We start from the raw sequence: 24,123 nt of genomic DNA on the forward strand, positions 1-24,123 counted from the left end.
CTGGCCTTGAACACTTCTAGGGATGGAATAGCCACAACCTCCCTGGGCAACCTGTTCCAGTGCTTCACCAACCTGAAGAATTTCTTCCGAAAATCTCAGTTTAAAGCCATTGCCGGGGCCGGCGGGACCGAGAAGGATGGCGAGGGCTGCCCAGGAGGTGGCAATCGGGAGCCTCTTACGGGAGTGGAGCAAAGGTGGAGGGAGGCTCCCAGGAAAGAGGTGGCTGCCTTTAAGGTGGGTTTATTTGCCTGCCAGATGGGAAGTCTGTGACCAGCCCCTTAGAACAGGTAAAGGCAGTAAGGCTTCTCCACCCACTCGCCTTGATCTTTCATCACCACCGTGGGCCAGGCGGGCGCTTGTGCAACGTGCGCGCCGCGCTCGGGAGGCTGCGGGAGAGGCCCATGCGCTGCCCGCAGCAGCCCGGGCACGGAGGCCTGAGCCGGCGGGGGCTGCGAGCCGGGCCCCCTCTCCGGCCAGCCCGGGGCTGAGCACCTGCAGCGGCGGGATGGAGCTCTCCCTCGGGCTCCTTCTCCTCTGGGCTCTCCTTCCTCCCGAGGCGCACGGGAAAGAAGGTAAGCGTGGGACCCGCCGCCGGTCCCTCTGCCTGGAGGGCTGGGCTGGGGCGCGCAGGGAGAGCGACCTCGCTGAGGGGCAGGGAATGGGACCTGGCCCACGCGCCTGCGGCTCCAGGGACACCTCAGAGCCACTGGGGTGTCAGGGAAGGGCAGCCGGGTGTGGGGGGGACCACAGCCTGGCAAATCCCATCCGAATCTCGGTGGCTCAGTGAACGAGCCCAGGTATGTTCTCCCCCTCCTTCACCTCCTCCTGGCTGAAGCACAAATGCCTCGGCATATCCAGGGATCCAAGAGAATTCTGCCCCTGTTTCCTTCAAACACGGGCCTTGCAGATAACAAGTTTAAACACAAATTCAGAAAGTTTCTCCTCTCCTCTGGCAACACCCCCGCAGTTTCCTCAGGAAGCCCTCTTAGGAGTTAACCCTTGTGAGCAAGCGGACAGTCATTTTATCAGAGACTCTTTTACCTACCCTAGCCCTAGAAGACGGAGCTGGCTTTAAAATTTCCTCTTCCACCTCTTCAGGCTTCCATGTTTCCCTTCTCTGTACCACTTACTCGCTTTTATTAGATGTTGTGATTTTTTTTCCCTTCCATCTTGGTAGTTGCAGAGTGGTTATGAAACATGGTAACTTTTAATAGAGAGGTGAGGGAAGTGTAAATCTCTGCTCTGTTCCCTACCTCCTCCTGCAGTCAATCCCTGTCAGGGACTTCTGTTTTGTACAGCAAGAGGTGTTGGGGCTTTTCCATCCCAAGGACAGTCCTTCGCTTCTTCAGGCTCTCGATTGAGGGGACTTTGTCATAACTGGCAGTTCAGCCATGGGCTCATCTCAGATTCTGCGAGTGCTGAGTGATCTTTTAAAGCGTCCTTGACAAGCACGTTTCTATTAACGATACAGCTACGCGGATGCAGCTGGCAGACATTGTGTAGAAGGCCAGCCTGAGTAAGAAGTAATATCGGGTGACACCACGCAGGCTTTGGTTTCCAGAAGCGTGTAACCAGTAGCTGGCAGTAGCAGTCAGGGACCTGTCTGCCAGCTTCTCCCCTATCTCAGCCATCTCATTTGGGCTGTGTCTGTGATCCACTCTTCCTTAACTTGTCTGTCAGGGAAACAGCTCATTTTCCCGGCGTCCTCTCTTATCTGAAGCCTTTCTTATTTTGGGGGACACCTCCGCCCCTGTGGCTGGACAGCCACGTGAGATTCCTAGCAGCAAGGCTGTGGACCAGAGAGCTCGTAGTCCCTGAGTACTTGTATTCCTCTGCTTCTGCAGTCTTACTGGTGCAATCTTCCTTTCCGTGGGGAATCCCTGCTGCGGGATTCACTTGGAGAAGTACTTCTTGGCAATGGACTTCGTCCCTCCAGTGGGCACTCAGCAGCTGAAGGACCTGCCATTGCTGACAGTGCGGAGCTTGGCACATGGGCTCTGCCAGGTTCCTGTCCTGGCCGCTTCCAAGTTCCTTTTCCCTTGCTCTGCTAGAGCTTGCCATGCAGCCCCTCTCACTTCCACATTGCTGCTTCAGTCCTGAAGAGGATGGGATGGCATAGATGTTATCTGGGTGATGGTTCTGGCAGGACAGGCTACCTCACCCTTGGAGTTTTTGGAGCTAACCACAGAGGAATACTATCTCAAATAAAGAGCTTGAGAGTAGAGGGTAAGTGAATGAGGAGCCTTGTCTGGACAGGGAGTCTGTGGCTAGGAAGGTTTTTCCATATGACCATACTGTGAGCACTGTGAACTTGCAAAACCTGGATTCCTGCTTTTCCCTTCTCCCACTCCTGAAAGGGTGTTTCAGAGGTGAGAACAGCAGCGCAATCCCTCTTATCTCTGATTCTGGGCCCACAGCCTGCTTCCTCATTCCACAGGACTCTTGCTGATCTGCACTTTACACTATTACTTATAGTTGGCAGGGAGTATTTGTAAAACAGTCAGATGAGGGGGAGGAAACCTGGTTATTTAAATGCCATTTAAAAATCTCCCCACTCCTACCTTTCACCCCCAAATTCTTTTCTAAGATGTTTAGAAACGACCCCTCTGAATACACCCACAGGAATCTAAAAGGGAATCCAAAGAATTTTCCTGTTTCCTATGTTCCCAAGCTGGGACTTCAAGTAGGTGTGCAGAAACCACTAGTCTGTTCTGGCAGCACCGGCAGACCCAAAGGCAGGCACAAAGCTGCACATCCCACAGTACATCTTATTCCAGCTCCTCTGCTTTCTCAATGTTTGCCGACAAAGTGGCACATTTTTAACGTGTCTTCAGATCAAGACTTTAGGCCAAACTGTGATCGCATTTTCAAATTCCTTTGAGGGCTAAAAATGAACATACCAATGATTTTCTCCTTTGTCACACGACTCCAGCAGCAAGGCTTAACGCAGCCGTGCAATTCCGCAGGAGGTGGCCGTGCTACGGCTGGAGCCATAACTCTCTTGATGTCCCGAGCAAAAAAGTCGGAGAGAGAGTTAAACGATTTCTAGGTCACCGTCAGCTGGGGGACGGTCTGAATCAGAAGTAGGGGGCTCATCAGTTTGCACAGCTGACGCATCTCATGGCTTTTGGGTACTGTGACAATGGAAAGTCCCTTCTACAACTTCACACTGCCTCAGTACTTTCCCACTGTGTTTCAAGTACTGAATAGTCCCTCCAGGCGACACTGATTGATCTTTTGTGTTGGTAATTTATTTGATTGCCTTCCTCTTCAGCCATCTAGTCTGCTGCCTTCCTGTTCCTAGGAAAGACGTGTTCAGCTGCTAATGCCGGGTTCCCATTTGAATAGGCTTCCACCTCCTTCTTCCTTTTTGGGGGCACTTTTAGGAAGTGATAAAATTTGTCACGGATGCATTTTTTGGATGTGTGTAGGAGGGGGTCTCATATAGTAGTAAAAACTTTTAACTCCTGACTAGGTGCCCTGTCTTGTATCTTTCCATCCTTCCTCTAGTCATGCTTTTTGAAGGTGAAAGGCTTCAAAAGATGGGGGTGAGAGACGAAATGCAGGCTTTACCTTCTTTGACAAAACAAGGATGAAACCATTCTGTGAGCCATATGAGTTGGGTCACTGATTTATTTTTTCCCTCTCTTCTGGTTTTCAGTGGATCTACTTGACACAAGCACTGCACAGGGTGAACTGGGCTGGCTTCCAGACCCTCCGGAAGTAGGGGTGAGTACACACATTCGAGTAAGGGGAGCCACTGGCAGTACTGAATGATGGAAAAATATAATCCATGTTGAAATTGCACCCTCCCTCTGGAAACCAAGGTTCTGGAAGCTCCACCTCCTCCTGGACATTTTATGCTTTATAAGTCTCTCTCCCTTCACCTGTGCAGACTCACCCCTAGCCAGCTTTTTAAGGACTGATGCCTCTTGACTTCCAATATGATTAAACATATCCTTGAAATATACTGTTTCTATGAAGTAATAAAGCAATGAAGAAAAAGGAAGAAATCAAATCATCACCCAGTTTTTCATTCTGTCATGCTGCACATAGATCTCAGGCATTTTTTTTTCCCGGAAAATAGGCAGAGCAAAAGTATTTCTGTTTCAGAAGCTCTCTGTTTCAGAGTCTCAAGAAATTAGAAACACATTATAGGTTTTTTAATTCAGCAGCTGACTGAAGAAATAACTATTAACTCATGGGGCAGCAATCTGCCCTTGTGGGTGGGCTGCAAGATTCTAGGACTTTACACCAAGCCGTGGTGTTTGTTCCACACAGCTGACAATGAGAGAGGAATTTCCCTTCGTTTTGTGACTGTAAAATTGAGTTGATGGAAGTGCTTCAAAATGTACTCCTGAAACCACTGCAAAATTGGACCCCGAAAGACAGCTGTACTTGTATTTTTGTACAAGTACAGCTATTTTGTATGAAGTGTAGTTGGGCAGTCCCTCTGGTGTCACAACCTACATTAGTGAAGGTGGTTTCCTTTGTAGCAGCAGTACTGTGGGAGTGGTGGAAGGAGGGCACAAAGAAAAGGGAATTTAGGGACTACCTGCGGTAGTTAGGACATATGTTAATACATAGTTTCAGTTCCTCATCCATGCTCTTGTCTTTGTAGCAAGTCCCAAGCTTTCCAATGGAGAGTCTTCACCCTTCCTGTTCTAAAGCAGACCCGGATTCAGCCTGTTCCTAACTCATTTTCATAACTTTCCTCTGTAATGAGCTGTGGCTGGTTTAAAGCCGCCCCAGCCTCCTCCTCCTCCCGGTAGCCTTGCTGGGTGAAGTAGAGCCAGACAGTGAGGTTCTCCTGTACTGGCATAACTGCATTTGTTTCATTAGTAAAGCTGTTTTGGTTATTATTAGTAGTATTATTATACCCTGCTCAAAACAGGTGCCCTAGTGAGACATACATGTAGATCATGTTTAGCCCATTGTTCCCTCTGTTGTCTCATCAACTGTCTGTGTGGTAATTTTACCCCAGTTCTAGGCTCCAGGCATGTTCAGAATGAAGATTGCCTCTTGAAAAGATTGGAAAAAACTACTGAAAAGTGCATTCTAAAAAAAAGTCTGATAGAAAGAAAATAAAACCTTTATTACAGAAGATCTGAGTGTTGCACAGTAGGTTCACAGCAGTGTGAAGAGTTGGCAAATCCTTCTGCTTGTGATACATTTGCTTTTTAAAATATGTATATTCAAAATACAATTGTAACTAAGAATTGTTGAACATTATGGGGAACATGGCCTGAGAGAAATCAAAACCATCAAATCAGGATATGGATGACTGATAAAACAAGAGAGGATGAAGAACAGATTCATTGACTTCTTATAAGCAACTTTTTTGAGGAGATTTGTCTAATTACATCATTTCCCAATAACTGTTAGGTGGAAGTCCGACAAATTGCCACAAGCAAAAAGGGAACAATGGCTGATTCTCTTGTAATCAGAACTTTGAACAGGTGCTTCTGAAACCATTCCCCCAAAATGAAGAATTTAAATATGTTCAAAAAAGAACGGAAATTAGCTCAGAACACTTTTTGACGAAAAAGAGCCAAGATTAGTACTGAGTAATCTGACGAGGTTGATTAGTAACAGGCTGGAAACATGTGAGCTGTACTGCACACAGAGCTGAAGGGTGTACTTCATGTAACACTGCTACTTGTAGCTAACCTCAGATGCCAGAGATCTCCCATCAGTGAGCTGGATTTGTGTCAATATACTTATCGCACAGAGGAGGAATTTGCCCTGGGGAATTCTCAGGCTTTATATGGACAAGGCCCCCAAGGCAGAGCCCAGAAGAGGCTGGCTAAGTCTGTGGAGGCAGAACTACACCTTAGTTTTCTCCTCACTTCTAGCCAATGGCAGAGGATGAAGTGGCTTGCCAGGTGTGGCTGTTTCATGGTCAGACCGTGGCTGTATCCAGTGTAGACAATGCTCCTGTTAACACACGGGCTCAGCCTGAGAACACCGCTCAGTTTTGGACAGCACTTCGGTAGTTCAGAGCTTCTGCACTACATCAGCCAGCATCTTGCCTAAGCCTAAAGGTAGTCTTTGAGTGAAAGTCTCTGTACTTCAGGTGAAGTGTCTGCAGAGTTTTGTTTGTTGAAAGGTTCGTGCTAGCCTGATTTGCAGTAGCTACTTAGAAAGGGTTTCATTCATTTTAGGCTACTATTGGAGACTAGGCTTTTAAAAAGGCAGACTGTAGTTCCTATAATCCTTTTTTATCTACCTTACCACCCACCACCCCCCTCCTCCATCACCTAACATATTCCTTGATAATTCTTTTTTGGCTTTGAAGTTTTGCCACAGCAACACCAGGTGGGCACAGAGAGGTGTATCACAGTACTACTAGTAGATTTCCACCTTTTCACATATATTAGACAGCCTGTGATGGCCACCTTGAAGGTGTCAGGAGTATAGAATTTACTTGCTCTCACATTTCTTTAAAACTCTTCATGCTGCACAAACAGCCAAGCTACCTGAAATGGTTTCAGAAATCACTGAAACTGTTCAAAAAAGGACCTCTCGAAGGCAATCATGAACAAATTCAGCTATCAGGCATAGTAGCATTGCTCCTTGGCAGCTTGTAAAATAACAAGCTATATATTTTTCATATAAAAAGTTATCAATCACTAATTTGCTTTCAAATATAATTGCATCAGCTGTGAACAGATTGTGATGAGGAATCATGTTTTCCTCTTGCATTTGGCTTTTAATAGACAAGGCCCTAAGCCACCCAGCCTGGCTTTGAAGTCAGCCTTGTTCTGAGCAGGGGATTGGAGTAGAGAACCAAAGGTCCTTTCCTGCCTAAATCTTTGCGTTTGTGTGATAATTTAGAATTGTTTGTTCATTAGAATTCTGAGCTTGAATTTTTAGCCCAGGCACAAAAGGTCCTCCTGATTTTTAAATTTTTTTTTCATGATTTTATGTAATATCTATTCCTATGGATTTTCTGTATCAGTTTATGTAGGCCTACGATACAACATACTGAGCAATCCACTATTTGTCTTTAATGCTGTGATTATCTCACCCCCAGCTTGTGGGCCTATATTGAAATTTTCCTTTTATCCACACTTTCCAGTTTTTGTTTATGTGAAGAGTATTTGCATAATCCAGTCACACTTCCATGAGTACATGTGACTACTTAGGGTCCAAGCCATTTGTGCTGGAGAATGCTGCACACTGGGCTTCTCAATATGACTTTCTCTCTCTATATTGTTGAATGAACTGGAAACTAAACACACTTCATTCTTTTTTAGCTGCTACATTTTCTTGGGAGATGTGCTTTCACCAGTTCTACAGCTGTCTTTGCATGTAAAAGGGTCCTTTTTCATGGTGACTTTCTTTTTGAATTGGATGTATATTATCTCAGGAATCACGTGAGCTCTACTGCTGCCAAATTGTGCCATATTTATTAGCTATTAAAAGTTTGGCAAGGCTCAGTTCTCAACTGGTAGCTGGTTTGTGGAGCTTACTTTTCCCATCTTACATTCCTGCATGGATCATAGCATTATTAAAGCTTCCAAATGATTTTCTTAGTCTCCTTTCCAGGCTGCCATTGTTCTCAGCCTTTTATTAATGGTAAGGAGGAGGACATAATTATTTTTCTGCCTATTCCATACTCTTTCTTGCTTCCACACATACTTCAAAGCATTGATATCAGTTTCAAGCTTTCTACCAGGTTTCTGAGTGTGCATGGCACTTGATCTGCTCATCTTTTCCAAAGTATACTTTCAAACAGGACTAAAGATGGGCATTTAATACCAGTGGCCTAAAGTATCCCAAAGGCTATCAATGAATAACCACCAACTACAACAACTGTAGCTCCAAAAACACTTGAAAACTTTGGAAATTATGTGATTCTTGTTCGGTTCTGCACCTCATGGTCCATGGAAGGTGTAATTATGACCATAGCCACTGCCAAAGCTATGTGAATACAATTTGATTAGGCCAAAAGTCAGATACATATTTTATGCTGTGGTTGTTCTATTAAAGCCCAGGCATAGTTCAAATTCTACACTGATAAATTTTTAGGTAATAGACTAGACCAAGTACCTGTGGCCCTGTCAGCAACTTATATATCACTGACCACACCATAACATTTACATGCCTTCAGGCTCTAGCAAGGTGAGGTTGTGTTCCACCAGACTCAGAGGTCCCAGATTTTGGTATCAGCTGATGGCTGGTTTCTGTTTCCACCACTTCTGGTCAGACAGATAGGCCTGGTCATGAAGGAAATAGTGCTGTGGGGCACACAGCCTTTAACCTGCATGTAATTCCAGCACAGCACTCCTATCTCATTAAACCTGGGCAGTTCACTTAGTCAGACTCGGTGATCTCTTACTCAGTCTCACCTGGAAGAGTCTCAGCCAGTCAGCTTTCTGTAGCATCAGAAGGTGGTGTGAAAAACAGCCATCAGAAAAGCTGTTCTGTGCACCTCCTCCCACAACTGTTGGCCATACATGTCCTTTAGGAGCTAACTCAGACGAGTGCCATCAGCTCTGAAGCTGGAGCAGAGTAGCAGTGTACACCTCACTGCTCTCAGTTTAAGTATCAGGCACAGGGGATTAGCTCCTCTGAGTGAACAGGATCTGCATAGAAATAAGGGACAAATGCTTAGTAAAGCCAATAGCTACCTGGAAATGGGAACAGCTCTGGCTTCAGGGTTGTGTCCTGACATGACCTGCTGCTGTTGATCTGTGGACTGTTGATGATGTCCTGTTAATTGAAAATTAATTATTTTGTGTCAATTTGGGAGAGAAAGAAAAAAATTGTTATGCATATCCAGATATTTTTTACTCAGAATTGTGAGAAAGGGGAATACAAACCACTGAGATGAGAGCAAGTGAAGTGTAAATTAATAGCTGTAGGGAAGGCCAGATTGCATGAGCCACCAACTAGGCAGCCTAGGATGGAGTCACTACCATAGACCCAAGTAACAGTCTTGGCCAGTGCACTCAGTGTTGTGACCTGAAGGGCAGAAAAGAGCACGTTATGAGCCAAAGTGAAGATGCTGTACAGCCATAACATTCATCACCACGGCTGCTCAGGCACTATGGTGGTGACAGAACTGTTGCCTAGCAGCTTCAGAAAGCTGCTTCACTCTTTTATAGCTGCTGAATGAGTGGACAAGGTTCACTGAACTTTGTCATGTCAACACAAAAAGAGCACAAGTCAGCTGGAGCTTGGAGATTAACCTGCCTACAGCATGGTCTTCCAAGAAGACTAACAGGCTATTTAAAATAATAATACTAGTAAAAACCAACCAACCAACCAGAAAACCCAAACAAAACAACTTCTGTTATAATACCAACTAAAATACTGGTGAGTTTGCAGGCAAGCAATTAGAAAGAAAAGGCTTTACATCTTTTGTTGCCTGCTGTGTCCTTGAAGGATGAACCTATGCTTTGAACAGTGATTCTCATCATCTCAGAGGCAGATCTGCAGAAAAATATTCCCACGATTTATTTCTTGGAAGGTTATTTCCATTGTTTTTAAGGCCTAGTTTCTGGCTTCTGTTTGCTTGACTTGAATATTGCCAGCTCCTCACATGACTTTCAGGCTGCCATCTCCTGCAGCTTCTTTTCTCCAGGCAGGTTTGATCATCATCAAGACACAATTACGCCATCCTTGTGTGGGATTCCACCTGGTCCATCTTTAAAAGGAACTTATACAAACAGAACAAGTATTGCCCATCGCCATCAGATTAATTTCCAGGTTCTCTGTAAACACTAGAAGTACACTTGACACACCATACAAAACCACGGCAATATAAAGCCCTTTGCCTTGAAAAAATGAAAAAAAAAATCACTTCCATTTACAATTGGTCTTCCGCGATGCAATGCAAAAATAACATGAGAACTAACATTTGCTTTATTGGTAACATGGCTTTAGCCATGAATTCTGAACTCTTAAGATGCACAATCTGATTTTCCACTCCTGTCTTTTTTGTAGTTATTGGTATTGTTAGTGAGTGTTAGCAAAGCAGGTATATACAAAACAAGTGTTCCAAACCAGCTAGGTGAAATGTTGCACTAGAGTATCATTATCCCTCAGCTAGCAGCATCTGTTGTGACCAGAACTGTTTTCATGCAAGACCTCAATGTGGTCAGGCAGTTCAGAGAATGAGCAGACAGCAGAACCTGGGTTTGATAAACAGGTTCTGTAATCAATGCACTGGTGCTCCGTGTCTCACATTAACACCTCATCTTCCCATAAGAGCTTGAGTACCAGTTAAATTGAAAGGACATGGGTGGGATGGAGACCTATGTGCTAGTGCCCTAAAGAACGAGTAATTACATAATGGAGTTGCTCCTCCCTGAAAATAACCAATGGATCATTGTGGGGAAAAAATGTATCATCCCACCCATAAAGATACTGTAGATAAGTAAACATCTCGTCTGTGTTCAGTTGTGTCAAAGGCTCCATGATGATGTGATGAAATTAAAATTGCCCGACCATAGCCAAATGATCAAAGAAATAAGAGCAGCCTCAGCTGTTCTCAGATTTAAAGTTATAGGACTCATGGAGTGTCTAGATGTCACCACACTTCTTTCATCATCGTCATCTAAATTGTCTTCCACAGCAGCAAAAGAACTTCAAAGAGTATTGAGAAACATTTAGTAAAGGGTCACAGAAACTTCAATTCTGGAATACACCACTGTGGTGATGCTATTTTTGGTCGGCTGGTCCAGCTTACCTCCTGACAAATTTTTGTCAGATGTATTTTAACTGCAGAGAAGCTCTTCACTGCATCAAGACAGGTGCCAACAAGGTGCCTCTCTTGTCTCTGGCTTTCCTCTGAGGAAACTATGCTATGATTGTAGCACAGCTGTAATTACCTTCAATGCTGAATCTGTTCCAGGTAGGTTTTTTGGTCATGTTGGCATGTAAATGCTACTATACCAAAGTCAAGACACTTCACAGGCAGGGAAAGGGGATAAAAACTGTTCAGTGGCACATGTTCTCCTAGGTGTTTCAGGCTTGGTATACAGGAGATGTATTGTTGAGGAAAAGCTTGCTGGTTTGGGGCCTTGCAATTTTTCTTCAGGAAGAGATTTAATGGCTTCTCAATTCTGTTGAAAATTATATGAGGTTGAGATACACTTGCTATGCACAGGTACACCATAGCTGGCTTTGCTAACTTAGCTGTCTTTTCATCTTAGTGAAATTTTCTTACCCAAAGTTAAACAAGTTTTTGGATTTCAGCATATGAACTCTTTAACTTTTCCAGTAGGAACTCTTATTAACTTTTCCAGTGGAGACATGCATCTTAGTTTAGTAACTTTAAGCCTACTGGCAAGATGCTTGCCTTGCTTTTGCTTCTGAAAGTCTCTTAAAAGTATTGCTGTACCTTTCTGTAGACCACAAATTGGAAGACGCTGTGCTAAGGTAATGTGAAAGCAAATGAGATAGAGGTCACAGCAGGCAGGCTCTTATCTGAAAGGAGACAGGGCAAGTCCCTGGCAAGCTGGAGATTGAGACAGTATTCTTATTGCGAGTCACAAGTTCTTCTGACTCCAGTCTGAGCCTACAATTTGCAATACTGTCACAGTCTGCTGCCTCTGTCTCTGGTAGCCTACCTCCTCATTAGCAGGGATGAAATTTGTATTTGTCAACATAAAAAGCTTGTTTGCTTCTTTTTCTTCCCCACCTAAAAAAGGCTAAAACCGAAAGAGACCACTTCATTGATGCCTGCAAAGCCTGACACAGTGGCTCCAAGGTGTGCAAACTGTCTCAGTTTGTTTCTTATCCCTGATGGTAGATCCTAGGAAGAGTAGCCCACAGATGGATGAAGGAATCACAGTTTGTCCTAGATAGGATCCTTGACACAGACCTAATCTAGAGAAGGCTCATTATATAGAAAAAACAAAGTAAGCCTTCTGTACACTTCAGAGCTTCAAACTGTAAAATTCAGAGTCAATAAAGGCAGCTATTAAAAGGCATATACCTTATCTTATCTTTGGATTTTTACTCACGTGGCAGACCAAACCAATACTGTTTACTACAAATATCTATTGGTGCCCTTCCAGGTTGTCATTGAAATCATTCTGAATGGCTTTTATAAAGACAACTTTCTTTATATGGAGCCAAACAAATGTGAGGAAAGTTGCTTTCCTTTTTTCCCTTTTCCTGAACTTGCAGTATTTTGATGTTATTGACACAGTACCTTTGCTTTGAGGTTTTCACTTAACTCTAATTGCTGTGCTGGAATTATTTTGCTCTGTATTACACCACCACACCAAGGTTTTCAAGAACAAACCTCTGGAACTAGGTGCCTGTGTTAGTATGTGGGCTTCTGAGAAGTACAGAATACTCACTTGTTCTCAAATCCAATCGCTACAGCCTTAGAATTCTTAGGAAGCCAAGCTACTGAGTTACGGTGCTCTCCCGAATGCATTGGCATTTGTTTTCTTAGCAAGTTTTAAAGAACTCTAAAAGATTTCAAGAGTTTGGAGACTAGTTTAGACTTTAACTTAAAAAAAAAGAGCGTTTAAAAGGCATTTCAAAGAATAACACGCAAAGAGTTTAAGAACTCTTTACTTGCTTGGAGCAGGGAATTGGACTAGATGATCTCCAAAGGGTCCTTTCCAATTGAAATCTTTCTATTATTCTGAATCTCATAGAGAGTTTTCTCTCACATCAAAAAAACACAAGTTCACTCACTGCTAAAATGAGGAAGCTGACTAACACTGTTCCCCACTTCTCCTAGAAGAATGTTGCCCATCCTATGGCCAAACTAATGACTGGAGTAAGGCAACAGTGTCTGGAATTAAGTGGGTAAAAAGTTGTATTATCAAAGGAGGTTGATTCAATGTCATTGGCAGACAAACTGGAGAGCCAAGTAATTAATATTGATTGAGCCAGACTTTACCACACATGTTTATTAAGAACATTACATTAAAAATCAGAGGCATACATTTTGATTTTGCAGCAGATTCTTTGAGGATGGGAGACAGTTGCCTGGCAACTTCTGGTCTCATCACCCTTTCATTAAATGTTGTATGTAACAGTTTTCCTCTACTACTTTGAATTTAAAAGCTTCACTGAATAATGAAAAGAACTCAGAAGTATATTTAACAATAGTTCTGTATTGTTAGCATAAATAATATCCTCATTTTACTTCCTTTACCCATCAGCAGTAGAGTCTAGAAAAAACATGTCTGACTCCCTTGTTATTTCTTTGCACCACACTGCATATGAAACTGTGCAATAGTCAGTGCCAAGCATCTTTGCCCTGAAGAGCTGAGTCTGGAAGAAGCTGTGCTGAGATGAGTTAAGAAATACAGGGGTTAGCAGTTGGATTTTTTTTCCAGCAGTAGAGTTTAAAGGAATTTTTTTTTGCTAGAGTTGTCACCACTGAAAATGAAACTTTGGTCCTGTATCATCTAAGTTTTGAAAATGTATTTTCAGGACATGCACCACAGCAGCTCATGTCTTTCGGTGAGACATGCAAAAACCACTTTCTGGTGACACTTGTCTGTGGTACTGCCTTGGGATAAACTGCTAATGGAAAGTTGTCTAACTCTCAGCCTCCAAATGCAATTATGCTTTTCCCATCAGCTCTGTGGAGGCAGACGCACATTGAAAAACGCTTCTAAAAGCCAGTCCTAACATTGGCAGTGTATGAAAGCTACTTTGCTCTTATTCCCCTTTCTAACTTCTTTTCTTCTACCTCAGTATACTTCAGGATGTGTTGTAAATTCAGTTCTGTAACATTTTCCAGAAGGCTTTCAGTTAAAGGCTGCAAGAGGTCATTAAGTGATTGTCTCATCTGGTTGATCAATTGGGATTGATCCGTCAGTCTCTTTCTTTGTTTTACTATCATAAATCCTTTGACCTCCAGTTAGTGAAATAAGTGTAAATCCTGTGTGCTGCAGGTCTATGCCAGCTGGATCAGATTAAGAGGGTGGGGTAACACTGGAGATTAATTATGTAGAGAAAAGAGGGAACAAGAAGGGACACATAGATACCATCCACAGAACTTCCTGGGAGGAGACTGCTAGTATGCACTTAGGTAGAAATCATCCAGAGAGGAGCTTATGCTATCAGCAGGGCTTGCTGGCTTGGAGAAAGCTCTCCAACACTTTTCAGAGTGGGGCTGTGTAGGAGGTATGCTCTAAGTCATGGCATAAAAGCAGAGCCTCTTTGGCACTCTGTGGGTCCATCTCTCATATTCCACTAGCAGAGTGGCCTGGTCTGTGGGGAGGTGAGCTGTTGTGCTGTGAGCACATGAGCTGGTGGTGCTGAAGAAATGTGTGAATCTCATGCTCAACCCATGAGATTTGACAAGTCTGGAGTAACACAGAGACTGAGGCCTTGTTTAAATTGCATCTTAACCTGGGGTGTGATTTAAAACCAAGATGCTTAAACTTGTGCCAATACCTATGTGGGCACTTGTTTCAATTTAATTTGATTAAACATTCAAAGCATAATGAGAAAGGCAGTCAGCATCGGGGGAAAAAGGATCTAAGTTATTTTCCCTGTGGACAAAACCTTGCTTTCCAAACTTTCAGTTCTCATATGTGAGTTACTCAAAAGAGAATGCTCTTTTCATTTTGTATCTGACACGTGGTAAGGAAAAAAAAAACTAGAACCACCTAAAATTTGACAAAAGTATACGTTGAAATCAGTACCAAACTTTATTGGATTAATGCAAATAGTATTAGTGAGGCCATATAACCAGCTGGGCCCATGTCCTCCTCTCAGCCATTACTTGCCTGGGGAAGATACAGAACCTAAATGAAATATGAAGTCAGGAAAATCAACTGAGTTTTAATAGTTAAATTAGGTTTTGCAAAATATCCCACTTAAAGAAGCATGAACTCCAAGTTAATGAGTGCTTGCTCTAGAACAGTCCTTCTGCAATTTACCTTCCTATTATGCCAGGCCATCTTTTCTCTTACTCCCAAATGCTGGGCATTATTTCCAGGGGCAGATAATAGTCCTGGTCTGGCAGGTCCTACTGTACACTCTGAATGTAAATTGCGGCAGAGAGAAGTGGCCAATACATGGGAGTAGTGGGTCTTTTTCTCAATCTCCAAGATAAGGCAGTGCATGAAAAAAGTAAACTGGAACCAAGGTAGGATGAAGGGGATGTACAAAGGTTTATGTAAGTCAGCTCCTAATTGCAGGATCCTCTTTGCTCCCTATGTACCGAGTTTAGGCAGTCATGGGGCTCTAGACCAGATGCAGCTTTTGCTGAGTGTAAGAGACCTTTTAGCTGGCCAGGCTTTGAGCCCTGAATCCTACGTAAGAATTGATTCTTAGGCAAGATTTTGTCATATTTGAAGTGAAACTTGTTTCTCACATCTGTCTAACAGTACGTGTTTTCTTCTCCCCGGGAGCAGTGGAGTGAAGTGCAGCAGATGATAAACGGTACCCCGATCTATATGTACCAGGACTGCAGTGTGCTTTCCGAGGGTGACACCGATCACTGGCTTCGCACCAACTGGATTTATCGGGGTGAGGCAGCCTCTCGCATTTATGTGGAGCTAAAGTTTACTGTGAGGGACTGCAAGAGCTTCAAAGGTGAAGTGGTGACCTGCAAAGAAACCTTCAACCTCTATTACATGGAGTCTGAGCAAGATGTTGGGATCCAGTTCCGCCGCCCGCTGTTCATCAAGGTCTGTATTGCTGGGGGTGAAGACTGAGTCATATCTTTCAGCTTAAACTTGTCATATCTTTCAGTTTAAGCTAGGTGTGTCCTGATGGCTTGGACAGGCCAGGAGAACCAGCATCTGGGGAAGGGCATGGATAATAGATGTCCTTAGAGTAAACTTTACCCCCAGTGCCCTCTGTGATGCTCAGAGCAGTCTTTGCCACAGGAGGTACAGAAGGTTTCAAATGAGATCAGACCTGTGTTCTGTGTAACCTCTTATTTAACCAGACACCACGTAGGTAAGGATTCTAAAGGGTTGTGACAGGGCTGAATGGTTACACCAATTTTTAGAAATAGTAGGGCAGAGACCAAAGGAATTTTACGTGCCTTAGGTAATAAAACAAGATTAGACCAAGCAAAGAACAGAATCTAATTCAGGTCTCAGTGGTCCTGATCATTTACTCTGATTGCCATGAGATACAGGGTCTTATTTTATAAACCTGGAGGTGATGGCTTGCTACAGTGAAATTCTCCCTGGTGTGATTAGCACTGCTATATTTTACCTGCTGTTTTCCTCAACGTTGTGCCCTCTTGCCATGGAAACATTGGAATCGTAGAATAAACAACCTCTGCTTTTGTTTTCAGAGGAAATTCTATAAGCCAGTTCTGTCTTAATAGAAGCCACAGACCGAAATTATTTGACTGCCCTTTCCTTTGCAGTTTAAATGGGATGTGATGAAAGCAAAGAGTTGTAAAGGCCACCACAGGCAGACCAGAACTGTGGTAACTGATTCCCCTCCCTCCCCAGTGCTCCTCCACCTCCTCTGCAGCCTACAGCATGAATTTGTGTGATACCTCCACAACTCCTAAACATGCTTTATGATCCTACTGCCAAATGTAGCTGCTATAAAGAGCCTTTCATCTCCCATCCAACTACAAGGAGTGGGTGGTATCATACAATGGGAAGGGGCCTGCAGAGGAGAGGATCAGTGATCAGGCTCTCCCACCAAGAAGAAAGGCCACCCCACCTGCAGTCCAGCTCTTCCATGTCACAGGGTGTCACAGAGGCCTTTCCCATTTGCTCAAGCATGGAAAGTATCCTCAGTCATTCACTCACTCTCATCCTTTGTTTGCAGAGGGAGTGGGAATGCAAAAGCATGGGAGCATTTTTCACCCAAGTACCTACAGTGCTGAAATATACTGAGTGCTGCACAAGTGAGTGAGCACCTGACAGCCTAAAAACAGGTGGCTGTAATTCCCTGGTTGGTTTCAAAGCACAGCTCTTGAGTGGTGTTGTGAATTCACTGCGTGCAATTTTCAAACAAAGAAAATTAGCTCAGAAAAGAGATTTGCTCTGAAATCAGAGACTCAGAACACCGGGTACTGTAGAAGACCAGTGAATCACTACACAGCAGTTGAAGGAGACGATGAAAGGTACAGAGGCAGGAAAAGATGCCCGCCCCATTTTTAACACCTCTTCCAAGTACAAAGAAAGCATGCAGTGCAGTGGCATTAGAAGCACTTGACCAGACAGCCCCCAACAGGCCTTAATGTAAAAGAGGCTTGAGAGGCATGGATATCTCAGCTGCTGTGGCCTGCTCAGATGATAAAACTGTTGTCCTTCTCTTTTTCATGTAGCTGAACACGGTGGCAGCAGACCGAAGCTTCACAAGCAGAGACATCGAGTCGGGGGCCATGCAGCTGAACACAGAAGTGTGCTCCATTGGGAAACTCTCTCGCCGGGGCTTCTACCTGGCCTTCCAGAACTCTGGGGCTTGTGTGGCCATGGTGTCTGTCCGAGTGTATTACAAGACTTGCCCGGAGGCGGTACGCGGCCTGGCCCGCTTTCCAGAGACGCTGGCAGGGTCCGAGGGGCTGACAGAAGTGCCTGGGGTCTGTGTGGAGTACGCGGCTGAAGAAGTGGGCTCTCCCCCCAGGATGCACTGCAGCACTGACGGGGAGTGGCTGGTACCAGTGGGCCGATGCCTTTGTGCTGTGGGGTTTGAGGAAGTCGATGGGAGCTGCGTAGGTGAGTATGCAGACACTAGCTGTAGGCCATGGGAGAGGTTCCAGAGAGCTGGAGATCAGAGTATCTGTAAGCAGAAAGTGGGATTAGGAGAGTTAGTGTGGTCTACTTCTCTCTTGCCTACCCCCTGTATCTTGTATCTTTCCTTCTCCTTACCTTCTCCTAAGCTTCTCTTTTTCAGCTGTGATTTTTCTCCTCATGTGTCAGGTGTAAGACCTGCACACACCTCTCCACTCCCTCTTGGGCTTCATCCAGGAGCTTTCAGCTCTGGAGCTAGTTTCTGCGAGCTGTAACTACGTGATTGACACTGACTCACTCAACAACTGGTTCTCAACCTTTAAACAGCAGCCTTGTTCTCCCAGGGCAGATGGGTCAGACACACAGAGCAGGGTATTTGCCCCGTGACTAGAAAGCAGAGAGGCAGAGGGGACAGGTCTGTCCCCCGTTCTTCTTGGACTGGGATGGCTCTTCTGCCACAGGAAACCATGTAAAGCATATTGCACAATACCGTGGTGCCTGCTCTTCTGAAGAAGAGCAATTAGCAAGCAAGAGTCACCAGGGTGCTGGAGTCAGAGCGAGCAAGGGTTGTTGGAATAAGAAACGCAGGGCTCTCCCTCAGCTGCAGAGGGGACAAGATTCAGCTCCTTAAGGCAACTTAGTTTGTCATGGGAGAGGACATGTGAGGTGATTTGGGGGATATGTGTTACTGCAGGGAGGGAGGTAGAAGACAGCACATCTCTGCTCTTGTTGCCAGAGCTGTATGGCACAAGACTAAGGCTGTAGGTATCCACACAGTGTTGTCAGATTCAGCAGGTGCCCCATGTCTCTGCTTTGCTCTGCTACAGTGATCTAGTGTCTCTATGAATCCCTGCTTCTTGCTGCTTGTTTTGCTTGGGGAGCTGGAGAAGGTTGAAGCACAAGATCCTTGCCCTCCTCCAGCAATCCCCTCTCCTTGCACAGCCCAGCCAGTTTTTCCACTTAGGTGCTACAGAGCTCTCCCCGCCCTCCTGAGAGCACTCCTCTGGGAAGGGGCAGGGAAGCTGTCATGTCTGGACAAGCCACGACTGCTATCGCAGCACAGGTTCATTCTACATCTGTGCTTTCATCCCACTCCGCCCAAGCACAGCTGCAGCCAGAAGTATCTTTTGTAGGATTTGTAGGGACTGGGGAGGTCTCCCAGGAGAGGAAGGGAAGAGGGGAGAACCTAGCAGGAGTAGGGAGAGATACTTCATGACCAGAACAACGTCTTATTGGAGCATCAGGGGAGAAGATAAATACAGGGCAATATCTTAGGATCCTCTCCCTCAGCAGAAAAGACCAGACTGTGCAATGGACTGGGAGCAATTCAGGTCAGGATAAAGACTGAAATCACAGCTTTTACTTTGTACTCAGAACACGGGAGGACTTCTCCTTCGCACATGTAAAGTGGGACAGGATGGAAGACCTGGCAGTGTCATCTGATTCTGAGTTTTGCCTGGAGTAGGGAGCAAAAAAAGGCAAAAGCTGCTGGACCTTTGCCTTTTAACAGGGAAAAGAACCTGACCTCTGTTACAGGACAGGAAACAAGAGAAAGCCCGAGGTTCGGGTTCTTAACTAGTTCCCTCAACCTCTCAGTGAATTCTCAGCTGTATAAAACTCTGTTGAGTGCAGAATGGCTCAGCCACCCCACAGCCCCAGAAAAGCTCTGCCTGCCCCAGAGCATTCAGCCTTTGCTGCCCATAAACCCAGAGGTCGTGATGAACTTTCTCCAGTATGTAACTTGCTGTGCCCACGGAGGCTGGCTGTGCCCTGGCTGCTTGCTGGGCTCTGCAGGGCGGCAGGTGAGCCGAGCTCCCCGCCAGCCCCGGTCTGGTGCCTGCAGCCTGCCCGGCCTGGCCGGCAGTCAGACTCACGAGGAGCACCTGTAGGAATGAGGAATGAAGGAAGCGCTCCAGCCATCCTCTCTGCCCTCTGGTGCTCGGTGAGCGGGCCCTTTCCCAAGCTTGTTTTTCCCATCACGCCGCCCGGAGCGGGTGCCCAAGGCCCGCGGAACCCGGGGGCCAGCGGGGCTGGGCGGGGGCCGAGGCTGCTGGCCGTGCGCCCGCCTCCCCCGCCCCGGGGGCAGCCGCGGGCAGCCGCCCCTCCACCTCCGCACCCGCAGGCAGGGCGGGGGGAGCCGGGAGCCCCCGCAGGCCCGTCCTTACCGCCGGCCCGTCCTTACCGCCGGCCCCTCCTTGCCGCCGGCCCCGGGGCCGCGCCGTGCGGGGCGGGGCGGGGCCGGGCCGGGCTCCGCGGGCCGCTCCCGCCCCCTGCCGGCCGCCGCCGGTGTTGCCGGTCCTGCCCGCGCCTCCCGGCTTTGTCCCGTCGGCCGGAGTGTCCCGTGCCGCTCCCGCCCTGCTGTCTCTCTGCCAGGGTGATGCAAGGCATCTCCTGCGCGGAGGGGCTCGGCACCGCCGGTGGGCACAGCAGATGTGGGCGGTGGGCTAGAGTGGCACTGGAGCTCAGAACTGGAGGAACAGTGTCTCTCCTGGGGTAGGAGTTAACCTGTTCTGGAGCATAAGTCTTATGAGGAGCAGCTGGAGAAGCTGGGGGTGTTCAGCCTGGAGAAAAGGAGGCTCAGGGGAGACCTTATCTCTCTCTACAAACACTTGAAAGGAGGGCGTAGCCAGGTGGGGATCAGTCTCATCTCCCAGAACTAGTGACAGGACAAGAGGACATAGTCTTTAGCAAGTTTAGGTTGGACATTAGGAAGAATTTCTTCACAGAAAGGGCGATTAAACATTGGAATGGGCTGCCCATGGAGGTGGTGGAGTCACCATTCCTGGAGTTGTGTAAGGAAAGACTGAACATGCACTCAGAGCCATGGTCTAGTTGACATGGTGGTGTTTGATCAGAGGTTGGACTCAATGATCTCAGAGATCTTTTCCAACCTAATTGAGTCTCTGATTCCTGTAAAGGTCCTCAACCCCAAATTTCCATTGTCTGCAATTTGTTTGCAGACAGTCTCAGCCTGATAGGAATGTGTGTATATTGTCTCATATTTGTGACAGGGAGTATTATACAGGTGGCATCAGAACCTCTGTGTTATACAAGAATGAGGCTATGCACTTCCTTTGTTTTTCATGTGAAAGCTCTCCTGACTCAAACTGATCCAATATCAGGTACTCTTAAATCTTATGCTGGAGCAAAGTGGCAGGAGGCCTCAAAACTTTCATCTTCAGTCTTGCTTGTAGAAGTGTTCTGGTTGTGAGCAGCCTGAAGACCAAAGTAACTTTTACTGCCTGTTTCTCAAAGAGATGATTTAATCGGGAATGTAAATGGACTCTCTTTGGGCTGTGAAAATCAATACTTGAGCCTTTCAATTACTTTCAATGGCCTTTGCTGTAATTAATCACATAGTTGCATGATTGTATCTCAGAATGATAGACTTTCCAGAGTGGTTCTGTCATTTCCCAGAATCAGAAGGTGCTGGTTGCTCCTACTTGTGATTATTTCTCTTTTCTGGGCTCTTTAAGCATCCCTCCTGCAGACTGATGATGAGTAGTCTTGTTTGGCCTGTGTTAGTGGGAAGTTTTCAAGGTCCCTCAGGTGCTCCTCTGTGTCACACAGTAGGAATGGCTGGGTTGGTTTTTTGTCTTCTGGATAAAGAATAATTTCCTATGCTGTGCTCCACCACAGTAAGCCATTTGTGTGAGGCATCTGAACAGATGTTTTTCTCCATTGGGATCTCCTGAGGGATTACACAGGATATTGTTGCTTTTATAGTGCAATATGAAAAGGGTCATTCCCTCAATGTGCAAGTTAAATGCAAAGTTGTAGCTCTGGCAGAAAAATTAGTGTATGCATTTCTCAACCATCTGATTAGCAATAGGTTGGTTGTTTCTTTAGCTAAAGAACATTTGATTCATTTAGCACAGGCTGGCAAACCATTAAATTCACAGGTTGCCTTAAGCTCCCTCACTCATTTTCTCCTCCCTGCTATACAACTGTAGGGGTGAAGCACTGGCCTTGAGATAACTGGTAAGCTGACCAGAGCTTCTGTAGATTGAGCTCATGGTAACAGCAAAAACAGGTTGTCAGATGTTATACTTGGAGAATGTGGCTGCTCATTTTTGCAGGACTGGAAGTAGAAAACACGTGACACCTATTCTCTTGCAGTCTGTGTTGGCTCCATAGCCAGTTACATCAATGCTGATAGTTTCCTAGGTATTCCCCAGGGCCCTGCTAGGTGATGCTCTGGTACAACACTTGAAAGCAGCAAAGATGCTTCTACTAAAAAGCCTACTGGCTACCCCATATGAAGTCAGCAAGCAGAAGACTCTGAGGAGTGCAAGGACTTGTAGCTACTGTTTATGGCTCTTATTTATGGTGTGGAAAGCTTGAAAGGCAAGGTGGGGACCAGTCTGTGTTTACATTGGAAGCAGTTTCTGAGGCTGACTGGATTCCGTATTCATACAGCATCTGTGAGGAATGAGATCCCCCTTCTTCAGTCTACAAGTCCTGTCATAATACTGATGCTACCTTGAGTTTGCATCTTCTCTCTATCTGCTCTGAGGTGATTGATCTAGGTGACTGCCAGGTGTTCCTTCCAACCTAAATATTTCTGTGAACTAAGAAAATGGAGGAAGATGAAGGCGTGTTCAAGAAGCTGAACAGAACTGCCAGGTGATTTTTTTGTTTGTCTGGGTTTATTGATTATCATATGTTGGCCTGTTTGTCCTTCCACAGCCTGCCAGCGAGGGTTCTACCGCCACTCTCTAGATGCTAAGCGCTGCCTGAAGTGCCCCCCCAACAGCTTGTCCAACGAGTCAGGGGCCACGTCTTGTTCCTGCAATGCAGGCTTCTACCGAGCACCTTCGGAGGGCCAGAACGTTGCCTGCACCCGTGAGTTGCACATTGAAAGAAAGAACAATATCCACGCAGGCAGGGGGATGAACTTACTGAGAGCACACCACAGAGAGGAACTTGGGGTACTGGTGGGTGAAAAATTGGCCGTGAGCTGGCAGTGTGAGCTTGCAGCCCACAAAGCCAAGTGTATCCTGGACTGCATCAAAAGCATGTGGCCAGCAGGGCGAGGGAGGGGAATCTCTTCCTCCACTCTCCTCTTGTGAGACCTCATCTGGCGGGCTGCATCCAGGTCTGGGGCCCCTAGGACAAGAGGGACATCAACCTGTTGGATCAGGTGCAGAGGAGGGCCCTAAAAATGATTGTAGGGATGGAACACCTGTCTTATGAGGAAAGGTTGAGAGACTTGGGGTTCTTCAGCCTGAGAAGAGAAACTTTTGGGGAGATCATCTTGTGCCTTTCAATACTTAGTGGGGCCTGCAAGAAACATGAAGAAAGGGGTTTTATACCAAGGCCTGTAGTGACAGCACAAGGGGCAATGGTTTTAAACTGAAAGAGGGTAGATTTAGATGGGACATGGATTTAGATGGGAAGAAATTATTTTGATGAGGGTGATGAGACACGGAAACAGTTTGCCCAGAGAAATTGTGGGTGCCCTATCCCTGGAAGTGTTCAAGGTCAGGTTGGATGGGGCTTGGAGGAACCTGGTCTAGTGGAAGGTGTTGGAATAGAAGGGGTTGGAACACAAGATCTTTAAGGTCTCTTCCAACCCAAACCATTCTATGATTCCACAAACAAGGATATGGGTGAGGAAACAAGTTTGGGAAACAGGAATGAGAGAAGGAGAGGCTGGGGTGGACAGAGAGCTCCATTTGAAATGCATGAGCAGATGGGAAGCTGCCACAGAACTTTGGGAATTAACAACTGAATCTAACACTTTCTTTCATGCTCTTTTTAGGCCCACCCTCAGCTCCCCGCAATGTCAGCTTCTCCCTCATTGGCACCCAGCTGAGTCTGTGGTGGCAGCCGCCCAGCGACCACGGTGGGAGGAAGGACCTGACTTACACAGTCTTCTGTCAGCGCTGCCATTTGCTGTCCTGTGAGCCCTGTGAGGCTGGCGTGGTGTTCTCCCCCAGTGCCTCTGGTCTCACGAAACCTGCAGTGGATGTGGATGGCCTAGAAGCTTACACCAACTACACATTCACTGTGGAAGCCCATAATGGTGTCTCAGGAATGGGACCTGCTCCACAGAGAACTGCTCCAGCTGTCTGGGTCTCAGTTGGACATGCAGGTTAGCAGAAGCAGAGAAAATTTCTTCCTGCTCATCATGAAAAGGAAGAGGAATCTCTGAATATTTAAGCTTTCTCCATCTTCTCCTTCTGCCTGACACATGTGTGGGTATGGTATGACAAGGATTCTAAAGTACCTCTGCCTCTGGCATGTAAAGTCCATTAGTCATATTCCTTGTAAATCAAAGTAGCAGTAATCATTATCCACCAAGAACTATGAATCCACCAAGAACTTAACAGAGGTGAGGAGGATGAAGCCGTCCCTGTCACACAGCCTAAGTATTGTTACCTGTGTGACAGGAAGAACGAGGGCTGTGTCACGAAATATTTCCTGTGACTCAGATATTGCAAAACACCAAACACAACAGAAACCCTGGTGTAAC

General features: G+C 46.0%; 1 protein-coding gene across 1 annotated transcript in view; it reads left to right on the forward strand.

The window, feature by feature from the left end:
• Nucleotides 1-505: 505 nt before the first annotated feature.
• Nucleotides 506-24,123, forward strand: part of EPHA1 (EPH receptor A1) — a gene marked incomplete at both ends in the record, with an annotated part of 32,962 nt that continues 9,344 nt past the window's right edge. The window contains 6 exons of the mRNA XM_082278946.1: nucleotides 506-572; nucleotides 3,662-3,729; nucleotides 15,351-15,626; nucleotides 17,240-17,630; nucleotides 22,335-22,490; nucleotides 23,410-23,742. Coding sequence (XP_082135072.1) covers nucleotides 506-572; nucleotides 3,662-3,729; nucleotides 15,351-15,626; nucleotides 17,240-17,630; nucleotides 22,335-22,490; nucleotides 23,410-23,742 — 1,291 coding nt within the window. The remainder of the gene's footprint in view (nucleotides 573-3,661; nucleotides 3,730-15,350; nucleotides 15,627-17,239; nucleotides 17,631-22,334; nucleotides 22,491-23,409; nucleotides 23,743-24,123) is intronic.

Source organism: Coloeus monedula (genome assembly GCF_965178545.1).
Source record: "Coloeus monedula genome assembly, chromosome: 3".
Lineage (NCBI taxonomy): Eukaryota > Metazoa > Chordata > Aves > Passeriformes > Corvidae > Coloeus > Coloeus monedula.